We start from the raw sequence: 20814 nt of genomic DNA on the forward strand, positions 1-20814 counted from the left end.
ATGTATACATTAATATTTTTTTAGCGCAAATTTAATTTATTTTATCTGATTCGTATTCGTTGTTACGAACGTTTAGTCCGTTAATTTGCATATATTTTAGTTTCTAAATGTTAAAACGTTAAAATTACAACCCTGTGCACTATATCGTCTACATCTTTTTATGCTGCCGCATTCGTTGTTTTGTGTGCCGGATTCCTCGTTCAGACTTTTTTTTTATTTTCGTTGGAAGCACAACTCGCAGCGAGATACTTTTAGAATGTGAATACTGGTTGTTCTTTGTCGTTAGGTTGAATTTTTATTGGCATTCCTGTGGGGTTGCTGATGATCTAGTGTTATCCGAAAGGCGTGTCAAGAATTTTAAAATGGTGGATCGCATGTGACGGAATTCCAATGTCTAGATTATTGAATTCGAATTTCGTACGGGTTTTTAAGAATTCTATGCATTGTTTATCGGATTTTTAAACGTCGATGGGTGCGGATAGAGAATAAATATATGCGTGTTCTTGAAAACCTGCCAAGTTCTAACATTATCAGGTGGTTTTGGAACAAATAGCATTATTTGGTTAGAGACAGTAGTGTACTTATTATTAATACAAGACAACTCAAAGAAATCTTTTATGTAGCGGCATATTTTCTAAATGGTGTAAAAAATTAAGTACGTGGTTTAAATTTTTGTTCTGGCATGAATATCCTTTTGTGCGATATTCAATAAGTGGTGAAAAACCTTCAGAGCGTTCAAGTATTATTTAGATTATCTTGTATGGAAAAGCTAGGTGAATATTTGGATTGCAGTCATAATTTGAAAACCTGCAAAAATTTATTACACAGTGTTTTCACAGTGGATATTGTGTATTAGCCTTAATAAATAAATAATGACATGCCGGACGAAAGCCATTAAAATATTACTTTAACCAAAATAAGAATATAATATATGTCTTTCAAAGTAGAAATAATTTTAGAACAATACTGCATTCCATTCAAATTGAATTTATTAAATCTCATGCACACATTAGACCTTATTCTAATAACTATTTTTGTTTCAGGATCATCAGTTAAAACACGCAAAAGAAAACCCAGCGAAACAGAACCGCCATCCACAAAACCACGAAACTTTATCGCAAAAGAAGATTTAGAAAACAAACAAACACGTAGACGCAACCTCACAAATCGCTCCGTCAACAAGAAGAAAGTTCTAGAAGAAGCAAACAACGCAAAACTTCGAGAAATCGAAATTAGAGTCGAACATTGTACTACACTTTCTTTGCTCTGTCGTCAGAAACTAGAACGAGAGTTAGCTGAAGAACAGGCAGAGGAGGACGGAAATAATCACCCTGAGACACCACAACTGAGTCCCATCAATAAATCCGAACCAGAACCGCCTACGTTACCGGACCCCAGTCCGGTTGACGGTGAGGTCAGCAATGGGAGCAGCAACAGTAATAGTGTCGAGTTAGTGAGTGTGAGTGTAGCTAGTGACAATGTGCAATGTGAATCTATGCCTACAGCGAAGGAAGTGGTGAATGGTGATTTAAACGAAAGTGAAGAGGATTGTGTGATAGTGGCTCAAACTAGGACAATTATAACGTCAAATAAAAGAGTGGAGCAAGGGGATTGCTCTATTAGAGGTAATAAATTTCTTTATAAATTAAAACTTAATTATTTTAGTATTAACAACGAATATAGATACTCATACAAGGTTAACGCTCATAGAAAGAAGTTTGTAATCCAGTCGATATAGGCGCTGCTAATCAAATTGTTAGCACAATTCATACAAACTTTGTATTTGATCAGAGTGTGATGAATATTCTTACGGATCTAGGATCGAATTCCAGATTGATTTTTTTTTAAATTCATAGGTACACCTAAAATGTTGATTTTTTGTAGATTAGGAATGTCCAAAGTTATTTTAAGTACTTTTAAGAGATCAGATGATTGATTCACTTGTTTACGATAGTCGATATTGGCTGCCATATGAATTATGCTTTAATTTCACTAAACCAAAACCATTAGCAGGCAAAAAATTAGCTCTAGTCAGCGCACAGAACACATTCCTGTAGTACGTATATACAATTAAGTATATTGTATTTCATTATTCAGTTTTTTTTTCCATCCAGTAAAATAAAGTTACATTATATTAATAATAATTCAATTTTCTAATAATATACTGAATTTTAACAATAAGATTTAAAAAAACTCTTGATGTGTGATTCGATCCTATAAATAATTATTAAGCGCTTTGTTGCTTGTCTATAGCTTCATCTTACAATCACTTCCAAAAGTTTGTATATGAACTGTGCAAAAATTGATTATCGGCACCTCTATCGACTAGGTACAAAACTTGTTTGTTTTGCCTGAAATGTTGGCCTTCTATGAGCGTCTATATTCTTTGGTGTTAGAAATTTACTTATTTATTATTTATCTGGATGGCTTGTAATTAACAACAGACAATTATAACTAGGTAGCTCTGAAGTTATTCAATATCCCCGCTGTTATATTCAATATGATTGGGCTCTTAATCACCCTTCCACTTGACCTAAGAGTTCTATTCTAGAGGTCCACGCCACCCCGCTGTTATTCAATAGCTACTCGGATATTTATTTCTCAAGTTAAAATTCGGAGCGCAGTGGAATCTCTTTTCTGGGTGATTCAACAATTTTAACGCTAAATTTGTCAATGTAAAGTTTGTGTAGCAGTAAATGGTTGACTTCAATTAGTATCGACTATAAACATCCTGGGTTAACCGATAATAGTATAAAAGGCCTGGTTTCAGGTAACAATGGTTTACCTGAGGTACAAGGTCTTAACAATGGGCCAAGTCGGATAAATTTAATAATATTTACGACCGCATTAATTGAAGTCAACCATTTTCTGCTAAACAAACTTCGACTACACGAAATCTTTTAAGAAATCTGACATCTAAATGTTTTGGAGTAGGATTAGATGGGAAAACGATGTTCTTAAAAGCAACTTCTAGAAGCCTTCTAGCGATTTGGTTGTATAAATGGAAGCAGAGGGAATCGGTTTTTATGTACTCATGCAATAAGCTTATGCTTTCGTTTGAAAGGACTGATATGCTGGAGTTTTGGGAAGCAGTAACTGGATCATTTGCATAATAGAATTGCCGAAGGGAATATCAGCAACATTGAGGTCGAAGAGAAGGGCGAAAAGAAAAAAGAGTTATTACAATAGAACCCTGAGGAAGATAATCATTTAAGGTTTTAGGCTTGCTAGTGGTAATAGAAGCCGTTGAGAATGTAGCACGAGAAGCTGGAAATTATACAGAAACTAAACATTGATTATCAAGAAGTTCAAATATCAAGGTTATACTGGGTTAAGTGGTAAGTATAAATCGAAGGAAATCGAGGAAATACGTATTCAGAAGACTAAGATGGGCAGGACATCTGGCAAGATCACAGCAGAACAACCCTCCTAGAAGAATCCTTATGTCACAACCTGTGGGAAGTAGAAGTAGGGGTAGACCAAAACTCAGATGGAGGGATGGTGTAGATGAGAATGGTAGACAAATAGGCGCAGCAAACTGGCAACAGTTGGCAATGGATAGAACTGACTGGCGTAATAGACTTGGGAAGGTCGAGGCTCTTTGATGATGATGATGACGTATTCAGAAGGGTCTACGATGGTTAGTACGACGCATGGTTTACATATCGATAGCGTGGATACCAATTGTTACCAAAAGTTATTGAGGGTTTCTGACTACAAATATCTTGGAAATATTGTCACCGATACTAACCAACATTCAGAAGATATTCTGTCACGCATCGAAAAAGCATCATCATCATCTTTGACTCGACAATCCTTTGTGGATCTTGGCCTGCTCTAAGATTCGTCGCCATTCTGTTCGGTTTCTGGCTGCCATCTTCTGATTTTTAATATCCGTAAGTAGGTTTCAACTCCATCTAACCACCTAATTCGCGGTCGGCCTTTGCTTCTTCTTCCTACAGGTGTTTCTGTGGTTAGCTTTTTAGCAATCGTATTTTCTGGCATTCGTATTATGTGTCGAAAAAGCATGAACTGTGTCAAAATCATCAAACTGATAAAACTGTTATTAGCACTTATCCACTTAGCACCGTATCCTTATAATATGACTCTAAGAATCAAAACGTTGTTTCCCATACTCCTATACGGCATGGGCAGCTGGGCATTAACTAAGGAACTCCTAAGACATTGGAAATGTGGGTCTAGAGACGCGTTCTCAGAGTGTCCTGGACGGATGAAGTCACAAATCAGGTGTTGGAAAGACTGAATATTGAAACTGAAATTATATTTACCATAAAGAAGAGAAAACTTGACTCCATTGGCCACGTCTCTAGAGGCACAATATATGAGTTCATACAGGTTATAATGCAACGAAAGATGGTTGGACGAAGAAGCGTGAGACGTAGAAGAATTTCTTGCCTACGAAGACGAAGAAGCGTGAGACGTAGAATTTCATGCCTGCGAAACCTTCTTGAATGGTTTGGAATGGCATCGGTCTAATTATTCGGTGTCGCGGTCTAATTATTCCGTGTGGAAGTTTCAAAAGTGCAAATAATTTCCACAGCAGACGCTGAATGCAAGAAGTGTTATTGAATGATCTAACCTGATCTATAATTGATCTCACCTATGATATAAACAATTTTGTTTTTACACCAGGTGTCTTATAAATAAATTTACTTTAATCATCAGTCATCATTATGGATATTTGTTTCTTGTCAGCTGTGGTTAAAATAAATATATCTATTCTAATCTATATTTATAGAAGGTAAAGTCCCATATCACGTCATTTACTTAACCAATAGAATTCTTTACAATACTTAATTGATTTTAGTGTCATGTGATTTTATTCATTTACACCTGAAACTCACCAACAAATATTTAAATAGGTACTTATGTTCCGTCAATATATAAATATAGGATATCTAATCATTTAATACTGATATTTTAAATTAGCTAGTTAAAAAAAGAACTACTTAAATCCACTAATACAGCTGCTATCATTTTAGAATAAATTTAACCCACTTAATAATCTTAAATTATGATTAACAATCTAGTAGAAGTGTTGTGAAAATATATCTACGGTAATTCCAAGATTAAATTTCCATAATGATGTAAATAAATTACAGAGATATTAAAAAATAATATATGGGAATCCAAGTATTATGAATCTCATTTACATATTTAACAATATATATGTACATATGAGAAAGTTTGCATTGAAATAAATAAAATATTAACTAAAGTTTTCTAAAAAAAAAACATACATTTATGTATGGAACCACATTTAATTGGAAGTTATGAATATTTAATGTGTGCTTTCTAGTCTGTGTATGAATGATACACTCATTATAAAGTTAATTCTTAATTTATTCTTTAAAAGGTGAAAAATAAAGTCTACGCCGCATAGAGGAAGATATTCCCAGCCTACTGGGAAAATATTCCAGGGAAATGCAGAACACACCGAAAATATTTTCTACAGCTAAGCTTCTTTGTTTCTTTATTTTGTAAATCAAATTGAACAAATTATCAAAAAAATGAATGCGAATGGTAATCTTATCAATTTTACGAGTTATTTTATTTCTTGCTTAATTGCACTAAAACAGTTTTCTTGGAGTATCTTCGCCATTCAAATAAAAATCAAAATTGTATCAAAATACAATTTAGTTTACACATTTTATAATAAAAAATTGTTTTTAAAAAATATATATAGCGTCTTTATGTCTCGTACGTCACGAGCGTTTTATCAACGAATGATACAAAATGTTAAATCAAATAAATGGATGAACCCAAGAAGTATTCACATGTCCGCTCTTATCTTTTTATGGAGTTGTTATATTTCAAACATTGAGCATTTAATACTAAATCTAAAATATCAGATGACATTCAGACGAGAAGTAAAAAGGTTGTGACGCTGTATCTAGTGTATCACCTATTTTAATAGTGTTCAGTTGAAATATTCTTTCTATATTCACAGAATATGTCAAAATATCTAGAACTGAAGATAGCTGGGTCTGTTTCTTTAATATCTTTGTTAAAAACTCGATTAAATAAATATATATAAAACCGTAATAGAAATAAAGAATTCCGAATATTCTGCAAGGAAACTTGAATGGAGTATTAACGGCGAGGAAAGATTCAGATGGAAAGTGTATCTTGAAGATAAAAACTTTTGGAGACGTAAGCAAAACAGATGAAAGAGAAAAGGAAACATAAATTATTCTTGTTGTTAAACAGACAGGTAAAATACGGCTGCCAAAGTAGCATAATAGCGCTATAACTTATAGAAAAATATAAGTAGACATAAATTGCTACCTAGTGATTGGAATACTCTTCACGATACGCAAGAGATACCTCCTCGAATGCTCTAACTGTAGAGATATTACTATTCTAAGTACAGCATAATATGCAATATTCTTCACTATATAGCAATATATGCAGAAATAATCATCATTCAATCTTCGCCTGTTTAATGCTGGACATAGATCAACCTCATAAGTTTCCATCTGTTTCGATCTTGTGCCTCTTAGGCGTTTTAGATCGTCAGTCCAACGTGTTGGTGAACGACCTCTAACTTCAGTAGGCATCATCTCTTGGTCTGTATTCCAGTATCCGCTTTGTCCATTTGTTATCATGTCATTCGAGCCACGTGACCTGTCCAGTTCCACTTTAGTGTTGATATTCTCTCTACAGCATCAGCCACTCATGATCTTCGTCGTAGCTGGCGGTTTGGGGTCTTTTTCTCGTATTGAAACGCCCAACATAGTACGCTCCATCACCCTTTGAACCACACGGAACTTTTTCCACTATTCTCCTTCAAGGCCGCCCAAGTCAGTCTACGACGGAGAAGCTGAACGTTTTAATTCACAGGTGCTAATTTCAAGTTCAAACCTTGTTCTATCATTTCCCGATAAGTAGTTTGGGCTTATTTCATTTTAAAAAATTGTTTTTAGATCGTTAATGAAGCGTTTGTGACAGGACGGGTGCTCGGGTGTATAAGAGAGAAACAAGATCTATGGCACACATTTTTGCTGGTTTAAATTCTCATTGTAGGCTGCCTTGCCATACGCGCTTCATTTACAATTAAAAAACAATATTTTAAAATAAAATAATCCCACAATTTTCATCGGGAGCTGATAGAAGAAGACTTGAACTTGAATGTAGGAACTTGATGATTCCAAAAATAATATTTTCTACTTGTGTTCTTCAGCCTTAAAAATCGTCATTTTGCACTTTTTTCAGTTTTAAATTATTTATACCAATTCGAAAACGATTAATTTTAGAGAAAACTTACAACAGGCCTTTTTTGTTCATAATGATCCAAAAAACCTAAAAAAATGTGAACAACTTTTCGCCTGGGGACCTCTTGAACTTTATTTTGAGGTATCTCATGAAAGTGATTATGCAAAAAAATATGGGAATACTTTTACGAACGAATCCGAAATTTCGCCTTGTGTACTGTTTATTTTTTGCAAACTTGTTTACCCCTCGGCTTCTTAACTCCAAATCAATATTATTTGACTGTGTGGGTAGTATGGTAAACAATGACTTGGCTTATTCTATTTTAAGAATTTTGATTTATGCAAATAAGTATAAAACTTCCAATTCTTATTTTCGTGTAGATTGTAAATTTCTTTATCAAACAAACACATTTGAGGTTGGCCAATCAAAATAGTTTGATGCTGCAAGATATAATTAACTTGATACAAAACAAAAACAACAATATTTCTTTTACTGGGTTTTACATTTTTGAAGGTTATTTCAATGTCAATATTTTCTAATTACTTTATAAGTTTAGTATTTTTATTGCTTTTTATAAAATTATTTCAAGTAATATTATTTAGTGTCAGTTTTTTAAATTTTTATTCTATTTAAGAATGTGAAGCTTATAAATACCTTAATTTATTTCAATATCTTCTTCATATGACATCAGAATTATTCAACATCGGTGAAACGGTAGCTTACAATGGCGAACGCTTCATGCGTTTCTACCATATAAAAAAAGTTGCCTGTCTTCCATATCTCTGTCCACCTCAAATATTTTTCAGCTAAAAAAATTGTTTCGCCCTACACCACTTCAACAGAATCGCTTATAAGTAGTTCGCTACCACTATCAAATTATATGAATTTATATATTTGTATTCAATTTAATTTGTTGTGCACTTGGACTTGCGCAGACTAAAAATTTGGTTGTATTTTCTCTTATTTTGATGTCATTTAATCGTGGATACGATTCAACAGAATTTTTTAGGCACTCTACGCTGTCTGTTGAACTAATGTATCACCTGCATATTTAGTTATCTTAAAAAATTACCCTTTTATTTTTTATTTCATATGATTGACCTTCAAGTACCTTTTTTAGCTATTAATCTGAGTAGAAATTTAATAACGTTTGGGATAAAATATGGGCTGCCTAGTTCCTCGTTGTATATATATCTCATTGATATGAATTTCCCAATTTTCACGTTGTTGGTGGTTTGATTTTACTACAAATTTGGTGTAACCTTCTGGCTAAGATTTATATATGTCTTAATTTGTAAATAATCCAAACTACTTACTAACAGGTTAAAAATATTTGATCTTTAACCCGAGATCAATTATGAGCATAATAAATGGTCAGTTTTTTTATTACCTGAAATAAGTTGGACCCACTCAAGGTCAATTGAAAGTTATTCACCATTTAGTGGGAAGTTTGATTTGGAATATCCCGCGAACTACTGGAAGGTCATTTGAAAGTCATATTTTTAAATCCCAAAGGATTGTAATGTCGATTAATATTTAGAAATTAACGACTTTGAAATTAAAAGCAAAATTCGTTGTAGTTTCATTTTGAAGTTTTTGCTTTTTTTTTCCTTGTTACTGGACATGCTTGATCGGTTTCTTTCTTTGAAATTCCTTTTTCTATTTATTAAATGGACATAAATAGTAACTTTTAAATTATTTATGTTTTAAGATCTTTATTTGGCAACATAGTAGAAAGAACTTGAATAAATTTTAGGAAACAAACTCTCAATAAACTTGGTCGTTTTGTTATGAAATAAAACGATATTTATTGTAAATACTGTTATAAAATTGCTGATGTTTAAGAAGGTTTTCTAATTTATTGATATAATGATGGAAAAGTCCGTGAGAAAATACATGTTTTTACTTTGTTAGATATTTCTAGTGATATTTTACCTTTCATACCCTTAACCTCACCGTCGCTACAAGTTGGACACAATCACATGATGCTACATACCAATAAGAACACTATATTTCCCAGTATATTTAAAGCACATTCAAACACATTCTTATTTTGTTTCAGGTGACGATGACGTGCCGTTGGTGTCGTCCTCGCCTTCTCCATACGTCGTCCACAGAATGGATCTCGGCGGCGTCGTTGGAGGCGTTTCGGATGCATCGTCGGCATCACCATCAGCATCACAGTGCGCCGGTTTACTGCTGCGATTTCCTGACGATCGCTCGGATTCGGGTGTGAGTTCGTTGCGTTCATGTATCAGCAATAGTGGCGATGAGCGATCTGGATCAAGATCGAGTGCTCTAAGTTCTACCGACGAACCAACAAGTAGTTCTTTAAGTTCTTCGTCATCGTCATCATCGAGCAGTAGCAGTAGTAGTAGCGGTAACGGAGGAAACAATATCAACGTCGGCGTTGGTAGTAACGTCGCTGTTGCCTCGTCAGTATCGCCACAGTCCTTATTAACGTCAGTATCCATTTCGTCTTCTACAGCGGGTGGATTACAACAAATATCCCATAACAGGTAATAATAATATAAATTAAAAGACTGCAACTAAATATACTTTAAAAGAATGGTTTATTTCATCAAATATATTGAATTTAAAATAATTAACAGTAGCACAAGTCAGTCTGCTTGAATTTTACAATATTGAGCTTGCGAAATCATCAACCGACACCTTAATATCCACAGGGGTAGTTATTACTGTTATTACATGGCCGCAAATATTTTTAATTCAATTAATAATTTTTGAACAAAAATTTTATTTCGTTCATTTATTTTTTAAATAATACGCTGCTTATGACGGATATGTATGTTATTTTATATCAAATTAAAGCTAATTTTTGAAGCGAAGCTTTTATATTGGCGTTGTGTTACTTTTTTTCTGTACAGTAAAATGCTGAGGCGAACGTCACGGAACTAGTGCCACAAGATGGCGTTGTCACGGGCAGCGTCATAGAATAGCGGTTCTTGACATCGATTCATTACTCTCGATCGCGTTTCTAGTCATCATATATTTACTCTAATATATATCTTTATATTTTATTAATGTGGTCTAAATCAAACATATTAATAATAAATAAATAATAAACTTTTTTTATTTAATTTTAAATATATTATTTAAATTTTAAAAATATAGAAAACATAGTATGAAGCTCCGCGATGGTCTACAGTACCGCCAACTGTTCGACTTTTTTTTCTTAATATGATGATATAAGCTTGCCTGAGGAAAAAATGGTGGCAAATTAGGGTTGTCAGCTGTTAAAAACGCAAGGTATCAAAGATCAAGTAAAAAGCGCATAACGACACTGGTTTGACAAGTGATAATAATGTTTTATTATATATCTATCGACACATGCTTTAAAAACTCACACAACAGACACTTCCAATAGCGTTGCGCGCTAGCTGTCTTTTACTTTATCTTTGATACCTCGTGTTTTCAACAGTTGGCAACCCTAATTTACGACCATTTTTTCTAGACGACAACCATATATCATATTAAAAAAAATACCTTTAATTTAATGTAAAAAAACATGCTTGTACGTCATGAGCTTAAATGCTTTAAAAATCAAAAATCAAAAATCTTCAAATATTTGACAAATAAGAACAAATAGTAAACTGGCTATTATGCACAATATGTACGAAAATCTCAGATTTAGAAGATTAATAAGTACAATCAAATGAGAAATTATTTATTTTTGGAAAACAGACAAAACACAAAGGAAAAAGGAAAACACAAAGACGGATGTGGTTTTTAAGGCAATTTGATTTCCTTAATAGATAAGGCTAAGATAAAATAGATATATCGTTATATATGCAATATAACAACGATAATACTATGAAATTAGTAGAAAATAGAAAACTAAGTCTACTTAGTTTGTCTCCTCGTCGAGATGATTTTAATTCGTATCATAGTAAATAATAAACGTTCTTTTTGTAAAGATAAAATTAGATTTCGGGCTTAATTTCAGTTAAATGTGGCGTATCTGTACACAAAAAAATTCAGTCAGAAGTATACGGCAAGATAAAAATATAACCTCTTCTTGGCAAGAGTTTTTAGATGTACCATCCTCGCGAACAAAGAACCCCCTTTAATAAAGGAAAGAGGCTAGTTAATGATTGTCCATATAAGTGACGTTTTAAATGGTGGTTCAACAGCCTCATCCAGACCTTTTACTTAACCCAGATATGCCTAAAACTTACTTTAAAATATTTTTTAATATTCTCCGAATTTACGCATTCGCATTATATGCAATGTTAAGAAAAACATATTTAGTATAACAAGTATAAAGAAAAGAAAGTTGGAATACTTGGGTCACGTTATGAGACATAATAAATATAGAGTACTACAACTGATCGTTCTAGGGAAAATAGACAGCAGAAGGAGTCCAGGGAGGAGAAGACACTCGTGGCTCCAAAACTTGCGGCAATGGTTCGGATTGTCATCTGCTGAACTATTCAGATCTGCCCTAAACAAAGTCAGAATAGCCATGTTGATTGCCAACGTTCGAAACGGACAAGGCACATGAAGAAGAAAAACATATTTATCGTCAAAAAAAAAAAATTATCCAAAATAAGTAAAAAAAATACTGTACAAAATATGGTACACCAGGCATATAGCCTATTAAATTTGGATATGGTATGAAACAAAACATTTGATAGGAAAGTCTGCGTTGCATTTCGAACACCGCATTTTTTACTCTAGCATGGCACGAACCACATCGAGTTGGTATTTCCTTTGAAATCACCAAATGGTCTACTCGGTCATAGCGAATATCGACGTTTCAGTTGAACGATGGACGACCTTGAAAATAGGAAGCAGGTTTCTTATTTTGTTGTAACAAAGATATTGTAATGCGTCTTATAAATGATAACTGAATTATTTTCCCATCATGCGAACGGTAAAGTTGACAGGCATGATCAATGAAAGATATAATTTTTTCCGCGAAAAGAAATGCGCTAATAGAGACTAATATTTTGGTCACTAAGGTCGACTCCGTCTATACTATACAATACACATGTATAACATGAAGTTGTTTTACCTGAAATAATAAATAATACCAGTTGCAGTCCTGCGGAGTTTGAACAAATCGTTACTAAATCATTGCCATGTCATTGTACTGCAATTATTTCTGTAATTGTATGTCCCTCTGTTTTCTTTTCTCATAATTTTCGAATATTGTCAACCATTTTCCCTAACCGTGTCGGTGGCTAAAAACCTTTCCTTCAGTTTTTCGATAACGAGAATCGAGGTAAAACAGTACTTAAAAACAGGAGTAAACTTTTCATTTGGCCATATTTCTCTTAGCACATCAGAATATTCCAATAAAACGATAGCTCCGACTCCATAATCTGTATTTATTTTCCGTCACTTACATTATCCACCAACATTATACCTTCAATACCAAAGACTTCTTCGTTAAGAGACCACATGCATTTACTGAAGGCATCATCATCATCATTGGTGCTACAGCCCTATAAAAGAGCCTCGACCTTCCAAGTCTATTACGCCAGTCAGTTCTATCCATTGCCAACTGTTGCCAGTTTGCTGCGCCTATTTGTCTACCATCCTCATCTACACCATCCCTCCATCTGAGTTTTGGTCTACCCTACTTCTACTTCCCACAGGTTGTGACATAAGGATTCTTCTAGGAGGGTTGTTCTGCTGTGATCTTGCCAGATGTCCTGCCCATCTTAGTCTTCCTATTTTTATAAACGATACTACGTCTTTACCGCCAAATATATGTTTATATCTGTGATATATCTCGTAGTTGTACCTCCTTCTCCAAACACCATTTTCACAGATGCCACCAAATATTCTTCTCAGGATCCTTCGTTCAAATATAAGCAGGAGATTTTCATCTGCCTTGGAAATGGTCCATGTCTCCGACCCATATGTCAACACTGGTTGTATAAGGGTTTTGTATATGGTTATTTTTGTTTTTTGGCTTAAGTTTCTGCTTCTCATATGTCTACCCAGTCCAAAATAGCATTTGTTTGCTAGGATTATTCTTCGCTTGATTTCTTCCGTCATGACGTTCTCCTTGGTGATCAGGGAGCCTAAGTATGTGAATTTGTCCACCACTTCAAAGGTAGAATTATCAACCGTGAATTGGTGGCCGATGTTTCTGGCTCTATTGTTGGGTGTTGATGCCATTATCTTAGTTTTATTTTCATTTACTTGCAGGCCCATATTTTTTGAGGCGTTTGACAAGGTGGTATACATTTCTTCTAGCTTGCGTGTTGTGCGGGCAACTAGATCAACATCATCTGCATATGCCAAAATTTGGGATGATTTATTAAAAATGTTTCCTCTGCTGTCTATTTGGGCATCCCTGACCGCCTTTTCCAAAGCTATGTTGAAAAGGAGACACGCCAGCGCATCTCCCTGTCGCAGCCCAACATGCGTTTCAAATGCCTGTGATTGTTCGCCCTGTATTTCGACTTTGCAAACAACTTTACGCATTGTAGCCTTAACCAATCTTATCAGTTTATCTGGGATGTGGAATTCATCCATGGCTTCATACAATTTATTTCTTAGGACACTATCATAGGCCGATTTAAAATCTACGAAGAGATGGTATGTGTCGATATTGAATTCAATGGTTTATTTACTGAAGGCACCAAAGTAATAATGTCTACATTTATTACTAATAAATTTATATTTAAATGGGAATAAGCCACAATTAAAGGTTAAAATACGTTTATTGACGTTTCAATTTCCACTTCGGAAATCGTTCTCAAAATACAAACATTAGTAAATTTATTATTAGTAAATCAATTTACTAATGTTTGTATTTTGAGAACGATTTCCGAAGTGGAAATTGAAACGTCAATAAACGTATTTTAACCTTTAATTGTGGCTTATTTCCATTTAAATATAAATTAATTTAAAATGCCACAAGAAAATAGCTTCAGAACAATATTTATTACTAAATTTGCAATATTCTCTAACAAATAAGTGTATCCTCCAGTGAAAAACTTCTGAAAGGTATGGTATTTAACTGACATACAATATTTAATACACAAGTCAAATAGCTCAACACTAACTACAGAATATTGATTTAACCAATTTTTAAATCTAACTCGGAACATACTTGTATGTCTTTTTTATCCGTAAATACAAAAAAATATTTTTTTCCTGCATAAATATAACAAATATTTAGTTACTTAACAAACCGTACTCCATATTCAGCCCTATATAAAACTTAAACTTTATCGCAAAATTATCGTCAGATATCACAATTTATTGTACGATTGTACGTCAGGCTGGATTGTACATCTGGGTTAATAAGATTTGAAACATTGTCTAGAAAATAATTAATTGGCTTTGGAATAAATCATTGACATGGCAAAAAACGATCTATTGACAGTTGTGAAAATACACAAACATCGGTTTTAAAATACGTTGTTGACGAATCGGTTAAAAAAACGCAAAAAAAATAATTTTACTTCCTCCTACCACTGCGAACTAAATTGCGAAATTAATAAGTACAGAAAAGTTACAAATGTAAGAAAACATGTTTTTAAGAACAGAAAATGTGTGAATATATATAGTTTAATAGGATTTTTCGATTTTAGATGATTATTATAGTCCTGATTTAACATTATTTCTCCACAAATACACTTTAAAATGATTAATTTTTTATTCTTAACCTTTTTAAATCTGCCTAGTAAACCTGTTTTTTTTTATTGTATTATACAAATTTTCGTTTTTATTATAAAAATATGATTCAAAAGAACAAATAGTTACTCTCATAACCATTACGTTGCTGTACATATACCAATCATCGCCTCGACCTTGAATAACCTTCACAGTAATTGTTTATTGCGTTAATTCATTCTGTGCTAATTTGTTTTTATATTCCAATAATGAGGTCATCTATTTTAAGAGCACCTAATTAGATTACAATTATTGAAACTTTTTATTTACTTTTACTTTGTCTTTATTATTAGTATTATTTTATAATTTATTCAGAGAACTTTGTGAGCCATTGATTTGTTTTTCATTTTAATCTCACGCTTAAAAAGATGTTTGGTAAAAAAAAAACAGACGCCATGTAGTGACCTTCAAAATGGAACAGAATGTCAGGATTAATGTTGCTCTATTATAAATATTTTCTTCTTGATAAATATGCAAAAAAACAGATTATAATTTTATAAAATTGCAAACTGAGACAATGGACATCAACCGCATTAAATGTAAAGTTTGGCCCGTTAAGACCATTGATTAATCTCGGCCTGTGCTGCTAGATTTGAAGTATGGCAATAAGTTACACATAAGGTGTAATGACATTGACATTTGTTTTGAATTTGACGTTTATTTAATATTTAGTTTAGAATGATATTGTTGGTAAGTAGACTATTATAATACTTTTTAAAGTAAAAAGATTTATGGTTTTAATAAAAATAATCCTTTTAAACATCACATTTCGCCTCCATAAAATATAAATAGGAATTTATATTAAGTTTTAAATAAATATGTATTGCTTATTACAAGTGGTCAATGGATTCTATGGCGAATTGTATATAGTATTTGTCGTTTGAGTATCTTTTTTATACTTATTACAAAAATCGCAGTATAAGATTAATTATTTTTTTCAACTGTTACATTAATTAAAGACTTTGTAGGTTTTCATTGAAATTGTGTAGATATCCATCTGTCTTTTATTGTGTGGTATATATCTTGAAGGAAAAACCTACAGTTTTGAAAGTTGGTAAGTACATAAGTAGGTTCCTTTTGTATTTTTTCTTGTCGGAAAATCTTAAGAGAGTTAAAACTTAATGCATACCTTGTATGGGTTTTATCAGACTATTACAAAAAATGTGTCCAATGTGTCTAATTGCACTTGTCTGCACCATATGGGAAAATTTTTTATAATTCTATTTTGGTTTAAGCTGATTTTGATAACTAAATTAAATAAATACTAAAATTGTAGTTTCGCATTTAATTAATAAAGATTTAAGAACCAGTTCCTATATTAGTGTTTAAAATGTGATCTCTAGTTCCTGACAGTAATGCATCCTATTACTAAAATTTTGTCGGACTCGTTCATATCTGTCGGGATAAATTACCCTAAATTCCTCAACAATTCGTTGTTTCAAAATGTCAATACTGTCGGGAGCTGTAGAGATTTCAAGTACTCCCACCGAAAAAAATCTAATAGTGTGAGGTCCGGTGACCGAGCTGGCCATTCTATCGAACCTCGTCGTCCAATCCATCTACCACAATATTCCTCATCTAGGTAACGTCTTACTGCACCATTTTGTTAAAGCGTTATTTTCAAGTTGCCGAATTCATCTGGATTATCTTCCAAAATATCAAGAATTAACAGCTCAATTGCGTTTTGTAACATCTCCAGATGCACTTCACCGGTTAACTTAGCATTGAGAAAAACAGGCCCAACTATGTGGTTTTCCAAAAATATCTGCCCAAACATTTACTTTTTCTGGAAATTGAGTGTTTTTCAATGAAAGACGGAGGAGACGGAGGATTTGTGTCACTCCAATACCTCTCATTGTGTGTGTTAACATTTCCATTGAGGGAGAAAGTACCTTCGTCACTAAAACTAATTGTTTTTACGTAATCTGGTTGTTTAATTTGGTTGGACATGTTTTCACATAATTTTAGTCTTCGGTCGGGGTCATCATCTGAAAGTTGGTGCACAATTTTTAATTTTTATGGATGAAATTTGTTTTCAGCCAACACTCGGTGTACTGTCTTTTGACTGATTCCATAGATAGACGCAACTTAAGCTGTAGAAGAAGGTTTACTACCATTTCTGCAATTATGTCAATTTTCAATGTCAGAGTGTTTGGCATCTTGAACACTACCTGTTTCTTCAAACTTCCGAAGAAGCTCCCTCAAATAAGACCTCGATATAGGGCGATCGGAGACCTCTCATTACAAGACGTTCCGCTGCATGGCAATTGTTTCTACATTCACCAATTATTAAGCCAGCTGCTACTTTTTCGGCTACAGTATGTACCATTCTTGTAAACATTTAAACGTCTCGTTAAACAATAATTAAACTAAATATTCAAGGTATAAACACTTTTGCAAATACTTAGCAAAGTAAAAACAACTAGAGAATTGAAAAACGTCAACTTTTTAGACAAATGACCAGAAGATATTGTGTTTTATTAACCATATTATACCAAAGTGTTATACAGTTTACAGTTATACAGTATTATACAGTTCTAAAAATACGTCTAATTATGTAGCTATTTGTCGAGCAAACTACTTCTTTCATTCGGTTATTGTCGGTTCTATTTTAAATATATTTATATTACAATAGACTTTTTAATATGTCTGCTCGAGAACTCAGCAAGTGGGTGGTAAAGTGGACTTGGTTCGGTCAAGAAAGTCCCGTCAAGAGAATTTTGTAAACGACTTACTATAAAATGTAATAGTTCCATGAAATCTAATAATAATTTCTCGGTGTCTACTGTAAGTGCGTAAAATGGAAACCGGAGCACACACACATTTTTTAACTCATTCAAGAAATATGTATTTATGTGAAGCTATGACATTGATATATATGAAGTTATGTTAAACATAAAATTTAATTACATTGAGTAAATCATACATTGTTTTATTGTTTTATGACAGAAAGTAGTGCCAAACTATTTCTATATATAAATTGCTATCAAAATGTACAATAATTCGAAAAGAATGCTAATAACTTAGGTATCAGCACAATATTTAAAATTAAAAGCATTGGAAGGAAATGAAGCTTCCTGAAGTAATGTATAATTTATTTTTTAAAAAGTAGTGGTTATTTATATGGGCTTTTAACATATGTTTTCTTTGCAGATCTCCACTATACATCCCCGCTTCAACTTCAACTGTACAACAGAGACATCACGAAGTAAGAAGCGAACCGGTAAGGGTCTGGAGAGACCCTAACCTGTTGCTAGAGGAGCCGCATGTTCGGCACATACATAGCGTTCAGCATCAGGTAAGACAAGTTTAATTTTTTAGTAATGAAAAATAAAAATTCATTAATAAGTTGATGACAATTATTTTGAATGCAAAACTTCTATGAGTCTGTAAGTCTAAACGCAAATGTTAGTAGAAGTGGAAATCTATACTATATAAAACGTATATTCATATAAAATAGGTAAATCAAAGGATATTGATATGAAAAATAATTAGATTTGTTATCTGTATTAAAATTCTGTTGTAATATAAAATATTTAATAAGCTTTATTTTTCGTAGTACAAAGCATTTTTATTTGTTTTTTTGGCTTGGTAGTAACTTCTGGAATTTGGAGTTTTAAATGCTATTATCAGTTTCCGATACTTATGTGCTCCTGTTTTATGCATTTCTTCCTTACATGATTAATTTGTTTTAACTTTTTCACTTTTATGTTTGATCACTTTAACTTCTGAGACGTAATGACCAAATTAACTTTTTAAATCTCTCTAATTATCCACTATCATCTTATGATTATTGTTTTATGTATTCACAAAGAGTTAACAATTGTTATTAATTTATTCAACAACAGCAAATTAATTCGATAACAATGTAAATTATATACTTATGTCCACCGTATGAATAAATGACGAATTACTTACAATACAAAACAATAACAAAAGAAAAAACGTAAACAACTTCACGAAAAAAAGAAAGATTGGATGATAGATGTAATACTCACTGAAAACTGATGAATTAAAGAAGAAAATATAGATACAAAAGAAGATAAGGGAGCGAAATATAGTTGGTTGAATGAAAAATTCAGCGAAATCGAATGACTACAAATAATTATATGAGGATTTTAATACACATGAGAAAGTTAAAAGAAAACAAAAAAGCTTGGAAAGAGACTAACAAATGAAAACAGAAATATAACCGTTGAAAATGGATTAGGTTAGGTTTAATATGAGTGGGCACCACCCTTCCACTAGACCTAAAAGATCTATTGTTAGAAAAGTGTAAAAAACATACGTAAATAAGACTTCATCTTTCCAGGTGAAAGGCGGGGATCAATAATCACAGGAGAAAGTGGAGAATAAAAATGAAGTGATATTCGTTCAGTACCCTGTCCGATTTTCGAACGTTGGTGATCATATTGGCAATAATAACTTTATTTACGGCAGCTCGAAACAGATAAGCGGATGTCTCTTGATACCACTCTCGGAGATTTCAGAGCCACAATGTTCTTCTTCGGTTTAGGTCTCTTATTACTGCGATCTTGTTCTGTATTATGAGGTGTAGAAGGTTATAACTCTCTGGGTGTCCCATTACATTAAACATTAAATGGAGTGATCTGTGACCTAAAAATATGAAAAATGGAAAGATTTGAAAGGTGAAATTACTGAATAATAATACCACAATTATTTAACGTAATATACCCGAAGACTGAACAGTTTCTGCTTCCTTCGGAAAATCCAAAGGATAATATGGCGAAAACTTTATAATCACACATTAAAATTGTTTTTAAAAATTATCCACAACCACGTATCTAAAAAAATTGGAGATACAGAGATTTAGTTCAAAAATGTACTGACACAACGCTGGTTGGATTTAAACAAAGATGTTTACGGTTGAATTGTGGATTATAAGAAAGGGTTTCAGTGGGAGCTATTTGTGATTTCTGTGGTTTTCCGGATTTGACTCCGCGTTAAATAGTTTTGGTTTTTACAAAAACCATTGTTTTGATGACGTTTCGGCAAGGTTCTCTTCAAACATCAGGAAGAAGCAAAACTAAGCTGACCCTGCCGAAACGTCGCCAAAACAATGGTTTTTCTAAAAACCAACAACCAAAAAAAGTTTGTCTTCTAAATCTTTTATTTCTAATGAACTCGCGTGCCAGCACTGACAGGCGTTCCATGTGTCATAGGTTCGCCATCACTCGTTTAGGACATGACCAGCTTATTATAATTTTAAAACAAAAATAATAGAAACACGAGTTAAAAATATAGAAAATATCTGTGGTTCCAAGGAAAAGGGGCATGAGTCACAGTTTTTCTTAAAATCGTCAAAACAGTTTAATCAACATTATTTTAATATTTCTATTTGGTAAAAGGGCACATTTCTGAAAAATGTAATGCATTTCTTTATTATAGCCATTCAAAAATTAGGCATGAGTCAATTTTTTGTCCATATTAATAAAGAACAGGGGCTCGACTTGAATTACGCCTACTAAGTCGAAAGTTGCGCGGTGTTTTGGTTTTGGAATAAGGCATCTTGTCGAGTTGGCACATCTGGAATGCACTACCGAACGATTCACTCTCAGAACTTGTTGGCGCCTCCCACGGTGATATTGTTTGAAGTGATTTTCTGTGTTTATTTTTTGCCTTTGTGTAAATAATATATGTATTTAAGTGAAAATTAACTAAATAGAATATCTCAAAATGTTTAATAGAAGTAGAAAGATACTAGATTTGGTATTGGAAAATGCATCTCAACAAGCAGGTAAATACAACATAATCTTAATAATTATAAATTTTTTTAACTTAAAATAATTTCTGTATATGTAATATGGAACACATTTTAATCATTGATTTTATTTTGCTTCCTATTAGATAAGGATCATTGACTGTTTAAAATAAAAGCTTAGTAGCATTCATCACTTG

General features: G+C 32.9%; 1 protein-coding gene across 1 annotated transcript in view; it reads left to right on the plus strand.

Annotated features, from left to right (window-relative positions):
* Nucleotides 1-20814, plus strand: part of Kdm3 (Lysine demethylase 3) — a 72226-nt gene that overhangs the window by 22379 nt on the left and 29033 nt on the right. The window contains exons 2-4 of the mRNA XM_072528581.1: nucleotides 1044-1625; nucleotides 9299-9755; nucleotides 18049-18193. Of these exons, the coding sequence (XP_072384682.1) occupies nucleotides 1044-1625; nucleotides 9299-9755; nucleotides 18049-18193 (1184 nt within the window). The remainder of the gene's footprint in view (nucleotides 1-1043; nucleotides 1626-9298; nucleotides 9756-18048; nucleotides 18194-20814) is intronic.

This window comes from Diabrotica undecimpunctata, chromosome 4 (genome assembly GCF_040954645.1).
Source record: "Diabrotica undecimpunctata isolate CICGRU chromosome 4, icDiaUnde3, whole genome shotgun sequence".
Lineage (NCBI taxonomy): Eukaryota > Metazoa > Arthropoda > Insecta > Coleoptera > Chrysomelidae > Diabrotica > Diabrotica undecimpunctata.